Source organism: Lissotriton vulgaris, chromosome 2_1 (assembly GCF_964263255.1).
Source record: "Lissotriton vulgaris chromosome 2_1, aLisVul1.2, whole genome shotgun sequence".
Lineage (NCBI taxonomy): Eukaryota > Metazoa > Chordata > Amphibia > Caudata > Salamandridae > Lissotriton > Lissotriton vulgaris.
This window is the reverse complement of record NC_141687.1, coordinates 1,538,238,954-1,538,259,261: the sequence shown is the minus strand read 5'-3', so window position 1 is coordinate 1,538,259,261 and position 20,308 is coordinate 1,538,238,954. Positions and strand designations below refer to the sequence as shown.

At 45.8% G+C, this 20,308-nt stretch overlaps 1 protein-coding gene across 1 annotated transcript in view; it reads right to left on the bottom strand.

The window, feature by feature from the left end:
• The window catches only part of LOC147732861 (transient receptor potential cation channel subfamily V member 6-like), a 253,063-nt gene extending 233,537 nt beyond the window's left edge, over window positions 1-19,526 (bottom strand). The window contains exon 1 of the mRNA XM_086957403.1: window positions 18,333-19,526. Coding sequence (XP_086813529.1) covers window positions 18,333-18,547 — 215 coding nt within the window. The 5' untranslated portion in view covers window positions 18,548-19,526. The remainder of the gene's footprint in view (window positions 1-18,332) is intronic.
• Window positions 19,527-20,308: the final 782 nt, after the last annotated feature.

The window sequence follows — 20,308 nt, the reverse complement described above, 5'->3', positions numbered from 1 at the left end:
CCGGGAGAGTAGGGAAAGAAGATATCTTTCAGATATTTGGGACCCGACCTATAGATGCATTTATGCATGATGCAGCAGAGTTTAAAATTTACCCGCTGTTGCACTGGGAGCCAGTGAAGGTGGGAAAGGAGGGGACGGGAGGGGGTACGGGGAGGGGCATTCAGGATAAGTCTTGCCGCGGTGTTCTGCACCACCTGCAGTCTGCGCAGTTGTTCCTGGTTGGCGGAAATGAGTAGACTATTACAATAGTCTACCCGTCCAAGGACTAGTGCCTGAACCAGCGTTTTCCTATGGATGTTTGGTAGGAAAGGGAAGATACGCCGTAAAAGACCAATTGTACGGAAGCACGTTCCCGTGACCTGGCTGACGTGATCTTTCATAATCAGAGTTTGGTCTAGGCGTACCCCCAGGTTTTTGATGGTTTGTTTGGGCGCTGGGACAGGTCCAAGCTCAGGTGGCCACCATTCCGGGGACCAGAGCAGGGTGGCCCCTCCAAACAACATGACCTCCGTTTTGGTCACGTTGCATTGGAGGAAGTTCTGGGCCATCCAACCTGCCACCGCTCTCATGCCGTCTTGGAAAGATTGCATGACTGCAGGTGTAATGGTTTGAAAGGGGAACAGCAGCTGAGTATCGTCAGCGTAAGAGATTGGTGAAAACCCGTGAGATCTAATAATCTCTGCCAAGGGGGCCACATATACGTTGAATAACGTGGGGCTCAGACATGAGCCCTGTGGCACCCCCTTGGTAAGCTTCCTGCAGACAGATTTATGGGAGCCTAGTTTGACACCTTGTTGTCTGTCTTCAAGAAAGCTTTCCAACCACGCAAGAGCGGTCCCCTCTACTCCAACTCCCTTCAGACGGCCGAGAAGAATTTTGTGCGACACCGTGTCGAAGGCAGCGGACAAATCCAATAGCACCAAAATCACTGAGCTCCCTCTGTCAAGTGACATTCTGATGTTATCTGTCACTGACAGAAGGGCTGATTCGGTGCTATGGTTGGGCCTAAAACCAGATTGCGAGTGGTCTAGGCCGCCCGCTGCCTCGATGTAATTGGACAGGTGTGCGTTGACATGTTTCTCGACCATCTTACTGTAGTAAGGTAGAAGGGAGATAGGGCGGAGGTTGGAAAGCTCCGTCCATGGGAGAGCCGCATTCTTGCGGATAGGGTTCACCACTGCTCTTTTCCATTCAGTTGGTACTTTTCCCTCTTTAAGAGACTGGTTGATAATATCCTGAATGTAGGGGGCTAACAGGGTACGGAGGGGGGTTAAGGTTTTAACAGGAATAAGGTCATCCGGCGATCCAGATTTAACTTGGGTCATTATTGTATCAAGCTCTTCAGTGTTAATAGGAGGGAATGTAGTTAGAGTAAGGTTGGTATTATCATTGGGGGAGGAGACATTTAGGGAGTCACCGTTTGGTTGAGATACTAAGATTTTTCCATAGATGGATTCTATTTTGTTTTCAAAGTAAGATGACACTTCTTCACATAGACTTTGTGAGAAGTCATCTGGACATATACATGCCATAGGTTTTACAAAAGTTTCGAGAATCCTGTACAGTTCTCTAGGAGAATTATCGGCTTCCATGAGCTGTTGAGCAATGTTATTTTTACGGGCAGCCTTGATATGTTTATAGTAGTTGGCTTGAGCTGCACAATGTGCCTTTTTATTATCCTCAGAGTGTGATTTCCTCCATCTCTTCTCTATCCTTCTACATTCTTGCTTCTCTTTCCTTAGAGCTTCGGTATACCATTTTTCCTGTTTAGCCACAGGAAACTGTCTAAATGTTTTCAAGGGGGCAATTTTATCAATAGCTGCCGTCAGAGTTTGCTGAAGCATAATTAACTTGTGTTCTACTTCATCAGTATCTCTAATCTCGGGTTTTTCCCACGCCTTTTCTAGCGCGTCCAGTGTGAGTTTGTGCCACTGTCTACGTATAGTGGAGGGAAGGGAGTTTTTGGGGGGACCTTTATTAACTTTAAAAATAGTAAATTGTAATAGAAAATGATCTGACCAGTAGACTTGAGTAGGTTTATGACACAGTATATTGTCGAAGTTGGTGTATATCAGGTCGATGCAGTGTCCACCTTTATGGGTGGGATCCTGATTCTTTTGTGTGAGACCGATGGTTGTCATATCAGTCGACAAACTTTTGGTCCCTGTGGATTCATATTGGTCAGTGTGGATATTAAAATCTCCAAGGAGAAGGAAATCTTCATTGAGTGGGAAGGGGTTGCAGGTTCACTTCGAGTTGCCGTAAGCCCTGCCGTGCCAGTCGATTGTCTGCTGGGGAATGATATGGAGCACAATGCTTGGAGAGAGGTGGAATACCGGACTCATTCGGAGATGCTGGGTACACCTGACTGGGCCTGTGTAAGCACAAGGTCTGCGACTGCCCAGAGAGGGAGTTCTCCTGAGTTGGAGCCTGTAACAATGGCCCAGCCCGCTGCCAAAAAGGGACAGACCCGAAGACAGGAGAAGCCTGCTTCGGCTTCCACACCCCATGTGACAGATCGGCCACCTGCGGTGGTGAGCCAGGAGTCCGTGGAGGGGGAAGTAGTCTCCCTGGAGGACCTACCCATCCCTGCTGAGTGGCATGTGGAGGGAGGGCCTACCAGGGAGGAGTTCTGTAAGGGCCAGAAGGAGTGCCCTACCCTTGAGGGACTGAGGCGACAGGCCGAAGCCCAGGCAGCAGGGAACGTTGCAGGGCACTACCACATTTACTGGGAGGACGGTCTGCTCTACAGTGAACCCAAGGTACCTTTACCCGGTTCATCAAGGGCCTTGGTAGTCCCTCAACGATACCGAGCCTTTTTTTTAGAACTGGCTCACGAGATTCCCTTGGCAGGACACTTAGGTCAGGACAAGACCTTTGCCCGGCTTGTCCCCCACTTTTACTGACCTCAGATGAAAGTGGCATCTGACACTTATTGTCGGACATGTGTATCCTGTCAAGCCAGTGGGAAGACAGGGGTGAAGCTGAAAGCTCCCCTGGAACCACTACCTGTCGTTAGCACCCCCTTTGAAAGGGTGGGCATCGACATTGTGGGGCATTGGATCCACCAACAACAGCTGGTCACAGGTTTATCCTGGTTCTGGTGGATCACGCCACGCGGTACCCAGAGGCAATTCCTCTGAGGACTGTCACTGCGCCTGTTGTGGCTAGGGCCCTGATGGGGATCTTTACCCGAGTGGGTTTCGCCAAGGAAGTTGTGTCCGACAGGGGGACCAACTTCATGTCAGCATATATGCGGGCAATGTGGAAGGAGTGTGGAGTGACCTACTGGTTCACCACTCCCTACCACCCCCAGTCAGATGGACTGGTAGAAAGGTTCAACAAGACCTTGAAAGGTATGATCAGAAGTCTGCCTGAGAGCCTGCGGAGGAAATGGGACGTTCTCCTACCCTGTTTGCTATTCTCCTACAGGGAAGTGCCACAGAAGGGAGTGGGCTTCAGCCCCTTTGAGCTTCTGTATGGGCACCCTGTACGTGGACCTCTCAGCCTGGTGAAGGATGGATGGGAAAAGTCTCCCAGAAAGCCTCCCCAGGATGTGGTGAGCTACATGCTGGCCTTCCGGAGCCAAATGGCAAAGTTGTGGAAGCAAGCTTCTGACAACTTGGAAGCCAGCCAAGCAGTAATGAAGGAGTGGTATGACCACAACGCTCACCCGGTGGAGTTGGAGCCTGGCCAGAAAGTAGGGGTGATGGAGCCTGGAGAGCTAAGTGCCCTCCAGGATCGCTGGACAGGCCCCTTTGAGGTATTAGAGAAGAAGGGTAAGGCCACATACCTGGTGGACCTTAAGACCCCTCGACAGCCCCTACAGGTGCTGCATGCTAATCGCCTCAAACCCCACCATGAGAGGCCCGAGGTCATCTTGATGATGGTGACTGATGGAGGAGAGGAAGCAGAAAGCGAGCCTCTCCCGGACTTGTTTTCGTCTCAGGAAAAGGATGGGTCGGTGGAGGGAGCGATTCTCTCCCCATCCCTAACTCCTGAACAGCGGGAGGACTGCCGCCAGATATTGGAGCAGTACTCTACGTTGTTCTCCCTTGTCCCGGGAAGGACCCACCTGTGTACCCATGATGTGGACACAGTAGACAGCCCACCAGTGAAGTCAAAGACCTACCGGCTGTCAGACAAGGTGAAGGCCAGCATCCACGGTGAGGTTACCAAGATGCTGGAGCTAGGAGTTATTGAACCTTCCAGCAGCCCCTGGTCCAGTCCGGTGGTTCTAGTGCCAAAAGCTGCTCCACCAGGCACCACTCCAGAACTGAGGTTCTGTGTGGATTACCGGGGACTGAACTCAGTTACCAAGACTGATGCTCATCCGATCCCTAGGGCGGTTAAATTGATTGACCGGCTGGGAGCTGCCCAATACCTGAGTACCTTTGACCTTACTTCAGGGTACTGGCAGATCTCCCTTTCAGATGGAGCAAAGGAAAGGTCAGCTTTCTCCATGCCTGAGGGACACTTCCAATTCTGCGTGATGCCCTTTGGGCTCAAGAATGCCCCTGCCACTTTTCAGCGGCTGGTGAACCAGGTCCTCTCCGGAATGGAGGCTTTCTCCGCTGCTTACCTGCATGACATTGCCGTCTTCAGCAGCAGTTGGGAGGACCATTTGCATCACTTGCAAGCAGTTCTCCAGGCCCTGAAACAAGCTGGCTTGACAATCAAGGCCAGCAAATGTCAGATTGGGCAGGGGTCGGTTGTGTACCTAGGTCACTTGGTGGGTAGGGGAACAGTGCAGCCCCTCCAGGCAAAGATTGAGGCAATCATGGCCTGGGAACCCCCCAAGACCCAGACTGAGGTCCGAGCTTTCCTGGGCCTCACAGGTTACTACCGTCACTTTGTGAAGGGGTATGGCACTATTGTAGCACCCCTCACAGAGCTCACATCCAAGAAACAACCTCGACGGGTGGTCTGGACAGGGGCTTGTCAGCAAGCCTTCGAGAAATTGAAACAGGCAATGTGTGAAGCACCGGTCCTGAGGGCCCCAGACTTCTCCAAGGAGTTCATTGTCCAGACAGACGCATCAGAACATGGCATTGGGGCAGTGTTATGGCAACTCAATGAAGAGGGTCTGGATCAGCCTGTAGTCTTCCTATCCAGGAGACTACTTCCCCGGGAAGAGAAGTGGAGTGCAATTGAGCGGGAAGCTTTTGCGTTGGTGTGGGCTCTGAAGAAGCAGCGGCCATACCTGTTTGGCTCGCACTTCCTGGCTCAGACTGACCACCGACCCCTTCGTTGGCTGATGCAAATGAAGGGGGAAAATCCCAAGTTGTTGAGATGGTCCATCTCCCTACAGGGAATGGACATCCGGGTGGAACATCGGCCTGGAGTGGACCACGCCAATGCAGACGGTCTCTCTAGGTATTTCCGCCTTAGTGATGAGGACTCCCAAGGGGTTGGGTAGCTCTCCCCACTTTCAGCTGGGGGGGACGCGTGTTAGACCTGTCAGCCTTTTGGCAGTCCCTCCTAAATAATTATTTATTTTGTCCCCTTTTTGCCCTCAAACCCTTTTTATCTTTTTGTGTCTACCGGATTTTTGTGGTGTTGACTAGGGGTTAGATGCTCTCTGGCCCGCATAATCCTTTTTCCTGAGGCCTAGATGCCTTTTCTGGCTAGAAAGTAGGGGATACACAAAATGGTGGACATTAACTGCCATAACTGTTTTCCTCAGAGGATAGACCCATAGGACAATATAGGGACGCTCTAGAACCTTCCAGCTGGTTCTGGAAGCCTGGGTCTAGCCTATAAAAGGATCAACGCTAGGGCAGCCATTTTAGAAGTGAGAGAAGCCAGAGAGTCCAGCTAGGAGTCCAGACCACTAGTCAGGGAGAACAGTGCACTGAGGGCGGGTTGAAGGTCCCTTGGGGCTGCAATCCCCTTGCTGTTGATACTTCCCCTGCGTGTGGATCTGACCCTGCTTAGACCCTCTGTAACGGATTGCTTCTCAGGGGCAACCGGAAGAAAGGAACAACAGGACGCTGGGTTCTTCCCCCCCTGTCTCAGTACCCCGATCGTGATCACCAGACCAGCGGTTGCTGAAGGTGGTTCCCTCAGCTGTGCTGTGTGCACGGCTCATCAGCTGATTGTTTGCTGACCAGGGATGTGGTGGCTCGAGTTCTGGTGAGCCGCGAGGCCCACGTCAGGCTGTGAGGCACCAGGGCTCAGGGGAAGTCCTGAGGTAGTGTCGTCGCTGGATCGGCTGCTCAGTGGAGTGAGCGGAGCCGCGTCTGTCTTCCGCGCAGGCTCAGTGGCGCGGAGTCTGGAGGAAGCGACACGTTGTGGGTGAGAGGCGGCGTCTGACTCCTGCGCAGGGCGGGAGGCGCAGCCCTACGAGAAAGTGTCCCAGCGTGTGGGCGGTTCGTGAGGAGACGCCTGACAGAGGCGCGGCAGCGTCTCCTTTCTGCGCAGGTCTTGTGGGTGAGTCGGCCGGCGGGAGGAGCAAGCACCGGCGAGTGTGGGCGGAGATCTTCCCTTTCCTCGGGAGACAGCCGCTGGAGGCCTGTGTTGTCCAGGGAGGGCAGCGCAGGGTGGAGACTGGATTCTCCGATCGGCCAAAGCCCCAGACCCGCTTGTTCCCCAACAAAGTGCAAAGTAAGTGGGAAGGGGGAGGCTGGGCGATCGTAAAGAGCCTTTGGTCACTCGAGCTAGGTTGGGCTCAGTCAGCAGGCAGAGGAACCAGGTGGGAAGAGTCCCCAGAGAAAGACTAACTGTACTGTGAGCTGACACCAGCGAGTGAGGAAGGTGTATTTGCTCAGGTGTCATTTTATCTAGACTTGGGCCAATCTGAAGGTGGAAGTACAGAAGATAACTTATTGAAAGCGCAGACTGTACTATTTTAGATAGGAGGCGAGGAATCTTGATGGTGCAGCGCCTGTCCCCTTAATGATTGGGTAAACTTAAGAATCTGCCCTCATAGAAGGAGAAGCCTTCCTAATAGCTCAAAGCCAATTCACAGGAGGTTCCTGAACTGTGTTTTGAACGATAACTGTGAGCTGAATGTAAGGAAAGAATTGGAGGGTTCATGTTGTCTTGCAATTAACCTACTGGCTGTTAACTACTTGAATCCTTCCTCAAATTTTCAATACAGCTATTTACCTTCTACTAGTAAATGTAATGAGTTTATGAAGAATTTTCTGTCTTGACAATCTAAGAAGTGCCAGGGAAGAATTGTTTTTGAATTGTGTGCCAATGCCTTCATAAATGTTTACAAATACAGGTATTACAGAGAAACAATCCAGATGTTGATTTAAAGAATTGTATGCAACTACAAAACTAATTCAAGAAAGGATAAAGCTTTTCTACATTTATAAAAAAGTAAGGTGTAATGTCATTTTTGGACGGATGGGCATTGAGTTACTGAGTGGGTGTGACGCAAACTTTGCACATGTACTTTGGAGTTAAGCCTTGCCATTTAGTGCCAAGCTACCTTATGTGACTTGGAGACCCCAGGTCCAACACAGTGCTAATCCACTTTGCTTGGCTTAACGCAGGATTGTTGATATTGCCCCTTTGACCCAGGTTTCTGCATTAAAGGGGCATGCAATCAGTGTTGCTGTGGGTGTTCGCAGCAATCCATGGCTGTTTGACACTGCCCCAGATTTCCAAGGAATCGTAAATCTGAGGCAGCGTCAAAAACGTATGCCTCCCCAGGGGGGGCATAATGGTGGCACAATGAGGAGAAATTCTTTAATTTCTCCTCGTTTTTTGCTCTTTCCATGTCTTCTGCATTCTGAAGCACCATAGAAGGAGCAAAGCACCATCATTTATTGTTTTTGTGTAGGAAGCTGTCCCTTCCTGCACAAAAACAATCATCCCTGCACCACAATCACGGTTGCACCATGATGCAAGGGTGTCTGTATTGGCACATGGCTGCTGTTTGTGCACTGGTGCAGGGTGAGTACAGGAATGCGCCATATTCTAGTAAATACATTGCATTCCTGCACTTAGACTATGATGCAGATCGTCGCAGAAAAATTGCTTGGGGCACCGTGATGAACCATTGTCTTGTGAATATGCCACTTTTTTTAGACCGACCCTAGGGGGCATGCATGCATTGTCTGCAAGACCTGTTGTATTCAGTAAAAAATTTTGCTCCCATCTGCTGCTTACCGTTGGCTCAGTCCAGTGTGATTCTTCTTTGTTGCCACGTAACTGGTTCAGGCAGCGATACGTTACTTCAGTTTTTCCCAGAGCAGCACCGGCCAAGTACAGTTTCCTTTTGCTTTTTTGCTTATCTGTTATTTATGGGGACTATTTTTTGATTGCTCCATAATCGTGATGTGCGTGTCCTGTTTCAGTGCCCTTTACCATTGTTCTATCTTATGTAGTGTGTGTTCAGCTACAGCGCCCTTTGACATTGTTTAATTTTATTTCTTCTGATCAGTTTTTTTTTTGTAGGTACGACAGCCAACACCGAGACTTGAAGCGTTTCCCCAGGCACAACGTCGACAGCTCTGTAGGCTATGCCACACTTGCTCAGACGCTAACTTGTTTGTTGTAAAATGGGTTACGTTATTTTTACACACTAGCCCTCTAAAATGGTGTACTGGTGAAAGGGCCATGCGCGGACCCAGCGATGTTGCTTTAGATAGACTTTTAACAGCCCAGGGCTCAGAGGAGACACTCTCTTCCCGAGCAGCCATCCGTTCCCTGGCGTGCCCCTTCTTGGGACACCTCCATAGGCCTCAGCCATGAAGATCGAGGAAGCGAAGAGCACCACACAGGGCTGGTGGTCAGGAAACCGCTTGAGAGGTGAGGAGAGATGTGTAGCTGTGGAAGAGGAGCGGGAGAGGCATAGTGTTTTTAATTCAACTTTGTTGCTTTTTCCTTCTTATTCACTCTTCATTTCTGTTTTTAGGTCTCGCCTACACATCGTGCATGTGCTGCATAGGCAAAAAGACCTTTTGGAATGGCTTCGGCTTTTCAGCCAAAATCGTGCACACGTTCCATTGCCTTCATTGGCAACGCGTGCACATGTAGCGATTCACTTGCGGGAGGGCACAGCGCCATATGGTAGCAGTTATCGCCCCTGGTGCTGCTCGCTCTCGCGAGTAAAATGCTCTCACTCTTTTTTTTTTATTGTGTTCCACTTCGTGAAATCGTCCAGATCTGAAGGGCCATAAATCTACAACTCGTCTCCTGTTCCCCGCTTCTAATGCCCCTGTCTTTGATGTTCTATTTACATCCGTGCAGCCGGCACGAATGGGCTTAATCTCTGCTCCACGAAAGGTTGGGAAATGAATTGTGTGCTTGAACCTGGGGGGCCTGCATCATGTGGGGACTTCCCTTCTAGTGAATGCTGTCACAGGGGCGCCCTTTTGGGGTCCGGCGCCCCGACTTGACCTCCGCTCTAGGGAATGCTGTCACAGGGGTGCCCTTTCGGGGGAACTGCGCAAACAAACTTATTTCCCTTCTAGTGAATGCTGTCACAAGGGTGACTTTTCGGGGGCCTGCGCCACGAGCCGACTTCTCTTCACTGGGATGCTGTCAGACGAGTGCCCTTTCGGGGCACTGCGCCACGAGCTGACTTCCTTTCTAGTGAATGCTGCCACAGGGCTGCCCCTTCGGGGGCCAGCACCCCGAGCTGACTTCCCTTTGAGGGAATTCTGTCACAGGGGTGCCCTTTGGGGGCTGGCACCACGAGCTGACTGCCCCTCGAGGGAATGCTGTCACATGAGTGCCATTTCTGGAGATAATGCGCCATGAGCTGACTTCCCTTCACAGGGTTGCCCTTTACTTTTGAGGGGACCTGCGCCACGAGCAGACTTCCCTTCTAGGGGATGCTGTCACAGGGGTGCCCTTTCTGAAGATAACAGGAGCATGTGCGCATGGTGGAAGCTGATCTGGGCAGCCGGGCTGTCAGATCTCATTATGAAATGCCACCAAATGTCAGGGATATCAGAGCACAGGCGTCACGGCCTTCCATTCCAGGTCCAGCCCAGTAAGGACAACAACGTGGTCAAATGGCTGAAAAAAACAGTGCTGAGGCACGAGCCTGAAAAGACCGGAGTGAATGTATTTTTTGATAGGGCTGCTCGGTTGGTCAATGCAATCACTTCAGACGTCTGTGAGTGTAATTGGAGGGTCACCGATTTGAATCCTGGTCGGTGCACTGGGGAAACTGTGATATGTAGTTAGACTGCATTGAGGTCCAAGCAAGTGACTCAAAGCACTGTGAAAAAAGTAAGTCATTACAGTTTACAAACATTACTACATATAGTACGATCGGTTGTTCACAGAGTAAATAGGATTTCCCTAAATGTGCAAAAAGATTTTGTTTAAATGTTTACAGAGCTTTCAAAAGTTATGTTTTTAGTGAGACATGGATTGTACCTAATGCAAACACTACCTATTGGTTTCCATTGGTTAAAAGGACACGTTTCAGATTATATCAATTAAAGTCTATACTGGCTCCCAAGCAGTCTTTAGATTTGCAAATTAACAGATTGCTTAAATTTACATTTGTTTCGGGTAGCATGCATCTTGGAGAGAAGGCTTGTTTCATATTTAGCTGGCTCTACTATTTTACATAGAGGGGTCCCTTCTTCTCCCCTTTCAACTTGCAGCAAAATAACCATTCAGGAACAGTCGGTCGTTTTCAAAATAAAAAGTATGGGAACTGTTTTGATCAAAATAATAAAGCTTGGGAACGTTTATCCCCTGTCCCTCTGCTCTCTTCGATCTATGGCATGACCGCACAAAAAACACCCATAGCCATCACAGTTTTTATGATTACATCACTTACTCCTAGCCCTGGCACCTCCAAGACATAAACATTTCATACTTATCCCAATGGTTACTTTGTAAACAAGCATTGGCATAGCCATTAGGTATCGCCTTTGGGACCTTATAAGTATTTATTTATGCAGCACAATATCCTTGCTGCAACAACATCAACTGTTGCATTGCTAAACACTTATAAGGTCTGAAAGGCGAGAACTATTGGCTATGACAATGATTGTTTTCCTTTACCCGGGTTCCGGTCGCTGCAGTGCATGTTTGCATAAATCACCTCATCGTCCCGTGCCATCCCCCACCACCTCCCGCACCTCGCTGCTGCTCCGACAGAAGAAATCAGATTGTATGTGCCCTCTTGCATCCTAAATCAAGTACATAAGATACGATATGAAAGGTTGCTGGAAATAGGACCCTTTTGGGAGTGCTCCTGCAGAAAGAAAGAGGCAGACACCTTTTGCAAGATGCATATTTGCATGCCCTGTTTTAACTTCATCAAATGCCAGGCACATACGCGCTTCCCTCCCTTTTGATATCTGCAGTCTGTATTTTAGCATTAGAGACATTGTCCCATGGAAGGGAGCGTGTCAGAGTGGTCTAAGAAGCAGTATTAAGGCTCTAGTCTCTCAAGAGGTGTGGATTTGAATCCCACTGCTGCCATTGCCAATGATTTTTATGTTATTGCAATGTCTGTATCGTATCTCGTTGATGGACTGGACTGTAGGACATTTTTATTTTGAAAGTATTAGGATCTGGGCTCATGAAACAGGAAGTGACACATCATTCAATTGATGTCACAGGATGCTCTCTTGCCAGTTTAGGTCTGGTCCATGATATTTTCCAATCTTTCTAATTAACGCAAAAGCGAAAGTTATGAGTCTAATGTGTTTCTTATCCAACCAGAAGCAATGTTTAATTATGAAGTTCACAAGCGATCGGATGTGTTTGTAATATTGTGAATGTGACTGCCAGTGAATAAGTTAAGCTTTCCTAATAGGCTGTTAGAAAATGATCCTTGGAGACTTGATAACATTCATTACATTCATTAAGCCCAGAGATAGAACTGCGATACATTAGCGGTGTTACTTTTTTAGCTGTAGTTTACCACAAGCTATGCTGTGAAAACATGTTCTGTATCACTGGACTTTGGCAGAAACAGACCAGAACCTGTCCAGAATCAGTCTGGATCAAAAGTTTCAGAACAAGCTGCACTTAACATCAGTCATATTTCCAATCGGGTGATGTCTTGATTCAGCCACTTTTCTAACCTCAATCTATCAGGTAAAACTTTATTTGATCCAGACCTCTACTGAGGTCAACAAATACAAAATTAAAATAATTCCAAATACTCATAAAAATTCTTAGCTTCACTACAAAGTGGTACAGTGGTAATGTTCAGCCATCAAGTCAGACAACATTAGAGTGAATTTGTTAGGATAGAATATAGTTTTTGTATTATACTTCTTGTTTAAAACAGCTTCTAAAAGCTTTTTAAAAACTTAAACAGGTTATGACAAACATATTCATTGACCGGAGAGTTACATAATGTAATCAAATCTTGAGCAGAGAAAGCGTTATACTTTAGTTGAATTGGGATTATGTAACGTCGGCGGGCCTTAACTATGCTCTCATTAGGACAGATTAATAGAACGTGGAGCAAATCTTGTTGCCCGCCTTTACAAAGTTCACATATACCTTTAGGGTTATTATTACCATCCCAGCTAGCTACAAAAGTGGCTAAAGGGAGTATGCCCAAAGGTAAAAGTAAAATACACCGCCTTACTCCCTGCTCTAATTGAAAAAGCAAGTAAGGGACAGAAGTTTTAAATTCCATTCGTTCAGCGAACCATTTATAGTGCTTCAATTGACAACAGTGATCTTTATCAGATTCAAAACTGATTCTAGGGGCCAAGTGTTTTAAAAACAGTTTCAGATGTGCTGGAGTCCACTCCTGTAAAAGTGCAACCGTGCATTGAGAGACCTCCAAGGCTTTTACCATATTCTTATTAAAGGTGTACCCAGACGCTTCCTCTCTAAGAAACTCCAATTTTAACAAATGTCTTAAGGTGTCTGGGGCTGCATGTAGTAGATTGTATGCCCACCTAATAATATTACAAATTACTCTGGCAAAAGTTCCCGTAATCGATAGCTCAAGACGGAAGGCTTGAACTGGAATCGACTGTGCCACTTTTATCAGTTTTCGAAGAATGGTCCCTTCTTTTATTTTTAATGATTGCCACGTTTTAATTTGAGAATATTCCATAAAATCGGGAGGATTTTCATATTACAGACTTCCAGCATAGAATTAAAGTGTCTGTTTCCTGTGGAAAGATACAATCTCTGTAGAGCCCCAACATGGGAATCTGCTTTCCGGCACAGGGGGCTAAGGTGGGCTTTATCTAGGAGATTGGAAGTGAATGTTCGACCCAGATACACGTACTCGCTTACGGACTCTATTGGCTTATCTCCTAGGAACCAAGTATAAGGCAAAGGCTTCCTTCTGCCCCTAAAGGGGAGTACTTTAGTTTTATTGAGATTTGGCATCAGGAAGTTTTCGGTTGCATAGAGATTTAGTTCATTCAAAGATCTTTGTAGACCTTTCAAAGTTCTTTGTAGACCTCTAACCTCAAGTTATTTCATAAAAAGACCAGGTTAAAAAAAAGGTAAACTGCTTCCGTCGAAATTATGTGACAGAGTTATATTTTTAATAAAATAAGAGTACACAACAGTAAATTGAAAGTACATCCTCCAGCTTTGGAATTACATTTGCTATTGTCTTCACAGACATTTTGCAATGCGTAAGCGCCACCTTCTGACTTATTATTGAAATACTGTTAAACAGTGCAACAGTCCAGTAGCCTCCTTATTGTCTGTTTTGCGGCACAATGAAACGTTAAACTCTCTCTTTCTTTACAGTGCATTTAATGATATTTGCAGCCTGCATAATCAAATCATGAGTGTCATGAGAATCGGCGTGAATTACTAGTAGGGCACACTGAAGCAGTGCTGCCACACTTTAAATCAGACAGAACTGGCTCACCTCAGCAGAGGTCTCTCACAAGCTATCCTTACGGAAAATGGTCTAAAACAAGGATGTTAATTGGCTCCCCTGCCTTTCGCCCTATATATTTCTGATCTTCCTCACAATCTGGCCCAAAGTGAGGGCACTGCACTGTTTCTTGGGGGAAACCAATTGTGTGCCTGCTTTATGCAGACAACATAATACATTTTAGATTTAACGCCTAGGGGATTAAATAGTCGTCTGCAGGCACTGCATAAATTTGCAGAGGCTCACCATTTAATGATTAATATATCCAAAAGTAAAATTATGTGCATGCATAGAAGAAAGAAGCTGCAGTACCGACATTTTGTATGGTCTGTGGGTGGCCAAAAATTGGAACTTGTAAAATCATATACCTTTTGAGGAAAAATAGTGTGTGGCAACATAAGTTATAAAGCCCATATAGAAAATAACATCTCTAAAGCTTCCATGCAGGGAAAAAGCTTGAGATCCCTCTATAAGTCTATTGGAAAAATACATTTTGCCCTTTTCTTGGAGGTGTTTCATGCAAAAATCCTTCTTCTCTGCTGTATGGTATTGAATTGATCGATGTAGAGAAATTGGGGTTTTTAAATGCAACAGAAGGCAACATTTTAAGAAGTTTAGCCTCAGTTAATGCAGCATGTCCTGTGGTTGCCCTCAGGTAGAATTTGGGTTGAGAAGCACCTGGGTACAGGGTCTCTTGCGGGGATAGTGCATTGGGTCCTAGGCCTGGCAAAGGGTGATGCTGGTACATTAAGATTTACTTTGGAAAAAAATGTTAGAATGTTTAAAAGAACAGTCATTAATTTTTAGAAATTTTAGGACTGCGGTTGATTTGCTGCAATTAGATAAGTCCCTGCTCTTTTCTTTAACGTTATGTTAATTAAAGGCCACCTTGAAACAGGCCACCTGGGAATCAAGTTTTAGAAGGGATAGGGAAGCTTGCATGCTAAAGAGGGGTATCCATCCGGTCATTGACTCCTGCATGATAAATAAAGTACAGGCCTACACCTCTTGGAACTTGCCTCATGGAGTGCGCCGTTTTTGGCTATTATTGAGGCAGGGTATGCTCCCTTTAAATCTTTTAGTGTCTAAATGGTTGGGTTCTTCACCAACATTTAATTTGTGCAATAATGGCCTCCAGGGTGTTAATCATGTGTTATTTATCTGCCCTGCATTATTATTGTGCCGGCATAAATGGATGCGACCAATATGTTTACAATTATCTATTCTTTCGGCCTCTGCATTAATCGATTCTCTCTATGAGTCACCAAATGAAATGTTCTGCCATAGGATTTTTTAAGTGTTTTCTAAACATGTACTGAGGCTCATAAAGTTTGTAGGGAGCAACGGCTAATACTTGTTTTTGACTCTATGACAATTGCACTAAGGGCATAAAATATATTTTAAATGACCTTATATTATATATCATATTGTAATGTTTTAATCTGAAGATGTTTATATTGTTGGATCTTGCTTAGGACTTGCAGACGTTTTGTTGGATAGGAATATTTTTTGAGTCAATTGTATATCAAAATAGATTCTTGACTTTCATGTTGTTGGTTTTCCAGCTTATGTGGATCTCTACGGAGTTCCGTAATCGTAAATAAAAAAAACTTGACTTGATCTCAGCAGAACTGCTAGTGGCCTAATGTGCAGTAGTTCCACTTCTTAAATGGGCAGTCATATTTTACTTGGGATAATGGGACACTTTTTCACGGAGTTGTGTTCTAAATGTGTCTGTAAGAGCACTTGTCAGCACGACTATTGCATATTTAATGGTCTGAATCTGCACTTCTCAATAGGATTGCTGTACTTTCACTGGGACAGCTGCAGCTCTTCTCAGCAGTTAATGCTATTCTATAATGAGACAGTTTTAAAACAACTAAGCATTGTTACTTTTGTTTTAGTGAAGCATTAATATAAGTTCTGCTATAGTTTGAATAGAACAGTAAAGGTACTTTTCAAAATGCATGCTTAATATGTAACAAGACAGTATCAGAACTTAGTCTGCCTCCAATCCACCCCACTACCTCAATCCACTGCAACCCACTCCACCCTTCCCAGCTCACTCCACACCACTCTAAGATACTGCACTCTACGACACTCTCTGCCACTGAACTCTGCTCAACTCTACAGCACTTTACCCCCCTACTCCACTCTGTGACACTCTACTCCAACACATTCTGTCTATGACACTCTACTTCTCCCACTCCACTCTAGGACACTGGCAACTGCCAGATAGCAACAATCCACATAATTACACTCCACATCATGCCACATAATTCCAAGCAGCAGAATTTCACTGAACGCAACACAATTCCACGCCACATATTTCCATTCCACACCACATCATTCGGCAACAAACCACATAACGCAACTCAACAACAGATTTACCCAACATACCACGTACATCCAATCTACACCACAAAATAGAACATCATACCAACAAACTCAACAAAACACCACATAATTATACTCCACAACATACCACTACCCAGCACAAAATACTATTTCACATATTTACACTCCATGAAACACAATCCCACTCCATATAATCCAACCACACTCAACATAACATAATTACTATCCACATAATCTCACTGTACGCTATACCACATAATGTCACAACACACATCCACTCCACACCACACAATTCCACGCTACGCAATTCCACAACACAAAATACACACTCTCATATCGTTGACTTCAAGTCTACAAGCACAGACCTTTCCCGTACCTTTTCAAGGATACCGTCCCTCAAACCCACACTATCCTCTTCTTAGGGTGTCTTCTACGTAGACAGGTGTTCCCTCTACATACATCTGTAGCCGTCTCTCCCCTACTTTCATCTCACACACTTTCTACTACTCTGTCTGACATTCATTCTCCACTTCCTACACTAACTTCCTATCCCTCTTTAGCTTCCTTTCCTTCTATTCTGTGCAGCTCTCATCCCAATTTCGTCACCATGCCACATAATTTCACTACACAAATACACTCCACACCATACAATTCCACAACTAACAACTGCAATACAACCCAGATAATTCAACTCTACATGACATACACCCACTACACTCCAAACCAAAACACATAGGTAAACAACGTCAGTTACAACACCAATAGCTCTGTTACAAATGCGAGATTTATTGCACTGCAAATGTTTGTTTTGCCTGCAATTACAATATTTAAAGTGAAACTACAAGTACCACAATGCAACAGTCCTTGGCTAGAACGTATGAGATGGGTGAAGATGTTAGACAGGGCCACTTCACAGTGGCACGATGCTGTCTTTTCCGCCTGCTAAGAAAAATAAACAGGTGAAAGGTAGCATCATGTGGTTTATCAACAAAGTACGGAGAATAAATCGACTATAATGCAACGTGTGTGGCTCTTTGAATAAAAAGTACTACTAGAGCTCTCACATCTCCCAGATCCATGCATCAGTAGCTCACCCACTCCAGGTGTTTGCTGTGCAGTCAGAGATGTGCACTACTTGATATGTAAAGTGATCAACACGACAAAAAATCCCAGAATCAAAGCAGAAACCTTGACTGGATGACGTGGACACTGGCAACTTAAAATCTCTGTTCTAGCATTAACCAACCCCAGGCTACCTAGTTTGGCAGCTTCAGAAGAATGAAAGACTGTCAGTACTGCTAGGTTTTTAGATCGATCATACTCTGCATCCGCAGCATATTACACACTGGGCTGGCTCGTACCCACACCGCGACAAGGCTAATGGCTTCAATTCAAATTATATTCAATGAAGATGTGCTGATTCACTAGAAGATCACAAATTCTGCATGGGCCATGGAAGTTTACTTTCCACCTTTATGATTTATTTCAGGGAGGGGCAGGGGTGGATTCACTAACACTATCTGTACCAGTTCATGATTAAATCCACTTAGTGCGGGTGTTCCAGGTCGCTAATTCCTTCTTAATTTTGAGAACAGGTACAAAATTGCCGGTTTGCAGGTATTCACAAACTTCACAACTCATTCACGCACACTGGGAACGTACAAGGAAAGTAGTAAATCTGTTTTTCAGGGCACAAAGGTTTGGAATGCCCTAAATTGGTGACACTGAATGGTAAAGGATTGCTCTGTAGGGAAAAATACATTCCTACGTGGAGAAAAAAAACCTAAGAAGTTCACTTGCTGAGTATGAAGGGATTTTTGCAGGCATGATTATAACTTATCTACAATTACTACTCAAAACTGTCGCAGGTTTCCAAGAGTACTCTGGAAATCTGAATTGTGTAAATGTGTACCTATGTGAGATGTTAAACCTGCAAATGCAAATGTATACATTTCTTGGAAGAATCTATAGAAAGACAAAGACGGTCAGGAAAACCATATGCCAAATCCTGGATTCAGTAAATGCACTTGTAACAGGGAAAGTTGGATTTCTACCTGGAAACACTCCTTTCTATAATGGGTGGGTGAGCCATAGTCATTAAGTTTCCCTGCCCAAACGTTTCATTTCTGAGTAGGCAAAGCTCGGGCAAATAAATAGTCTTAGTTGTATTCATTACCTTTTCTGCTGCAACAGGTCAATCTCGCCTTCCTCCCGATGCCGCAGGTGGAACCAGCAGCTCAGCCTGTTCGAGATGTAGGAGAGAACTCCTTGCTTTCTGGTCGATGAAGACTCTCTCGGAACTGTTTTGTCTCCTTTCTGTCCAACATTGCTGGCTTGGGGGACAACATGGCGCAGTTCAAGACCGGGGCAACATCCTTCGTCTTCCTTCATGGTAGTACAATGATAGTAGTTCAGTTCGTAGTTCGAGTTTTCTTTAACAGACTGTTGACTGTCACAGACCCTTCAGAGACCGCACAACAGTCTAAAATATCCCAGGTGAACTCAAGCCTACATTGAGCGAAAACTTTTGCAGATGGCAATACAAGTCAGACTATCTTAGTAGCTCCCGATGGACCAATGAGTATCCCAGGACTTTCGAAAATGGTGGTACAGTCCATACTATCAAGGTTGTTTTTTAGACTGCATCCTGTTTCAGAGCTCTCGCAGTGGACGGTACAATCCGTAGATTCACTGTGGTCTTCGATAAATATTGAGAGCTATAGAACCTTTGCAGTTGACAATACAATTCCTTGAAACCCAGTTGTCTTCGAAAGAACACGTGGTGCATCACAGCAATTGCAATCCTTCGCAGGAGGCAGTACAGTCCAAAGACCCCCAGCTGTTGTTGACGAAAAGTCGATTATCACAGATCTTTGGCAGATGGTAGAACCGTCTTTAAGCTCGTAGTCGTTTTAGAAAGAGTATAGAAAATGCCGGAACCTTCCCATACCTTCGTTCCATCCACTAAATTCCAGTTGCGTTTGAAAAAGCGTTGACTTGCGGTTTGAGGATGGAAACAATCTCTCCCTTCATGCTCAGCTACTTTCTCCTGGCGGTATGAGAAGTGGTTTAGATGGACACTGTCAACGGGTAGCGCTCCAACCTCTATGAAGAGAGAAAAAAGTCACCAAAACACATTTGATCGCTTCAAAAAGTGCACAGCAACTTCCTCACCTTTAGAAATGACGGGCTAAAAAGCTTGACAGTGATGATGTCACGCATAGGTTTTTCTACCGCAAGACCGAAATGTCTGAAAGTGCTGTCTAGGGTCAGACTGCTTCGTTTCAAAGGAGGGTTCGGTCGCGATGCTTTAGTTTTCTCTAAGGTGGTCATAGCCTGGCCTGCCGGTTGTGACTAACAGTGACAATGCATTCGTGAAACTGGAGACAGCCAAGAAAGCTTTACTTTCACAGCACTTGGCCACAGGCCAGTTTCTTCCAGGCAGACATGCAGATTTCTGAGAACAGTTTCCCGCGGTGTCTGCACCATATCTTAAAGGGATATCAACAGCACAACAAAACAGGCTGCACAAAGATACGATCGACACGGTTACAGAAGGCCAAAATGAGAAACTGCCTTTCAGGATGGACTAACCTGATTAACACGACGAGCAACCACATGTGCGCGATGTGAAGGCCATGAGTGTGTGGAGATAAGGTGAATACAAATGTGGGCACAGGCCTGATTCACACGAAAATGCTTACAGATACGTTCCATAGACTTCTGCGTGAGATTTGCGTAGATTTAACATTTTGTGTATTGATAATAAAACTCAAAATCTGTACAAACCATAGACATAACGGCATATGCGTTCTTACTCCTGAGGTGTGTTTGCAGTGTGAACAATCCACAGAAATAAGTGTGGTGTATTTAACCTTTTTCCCCAGCTTGCATAGAACATGTTTTTCCATGCCCAGGAAAAGATTCCCCTACCTACGGCCCCTGAACTCATGGTGATGTTTAGATTTTTTTCATTTAAGTTTGCATTTTTGTTCCACCCACTTTTTTGCACTTGAGCTAACTTCGCAACTTAGGTGTGACTACCAAGAAAGTAATTCCTTTAAGTGTGTTCACTACATTCTTAGATGCCCTTAGGGTGACCACGTCACTTCGTTTCATTTCAGATACATTTTCCAGTTCTGGGCTTTTTTG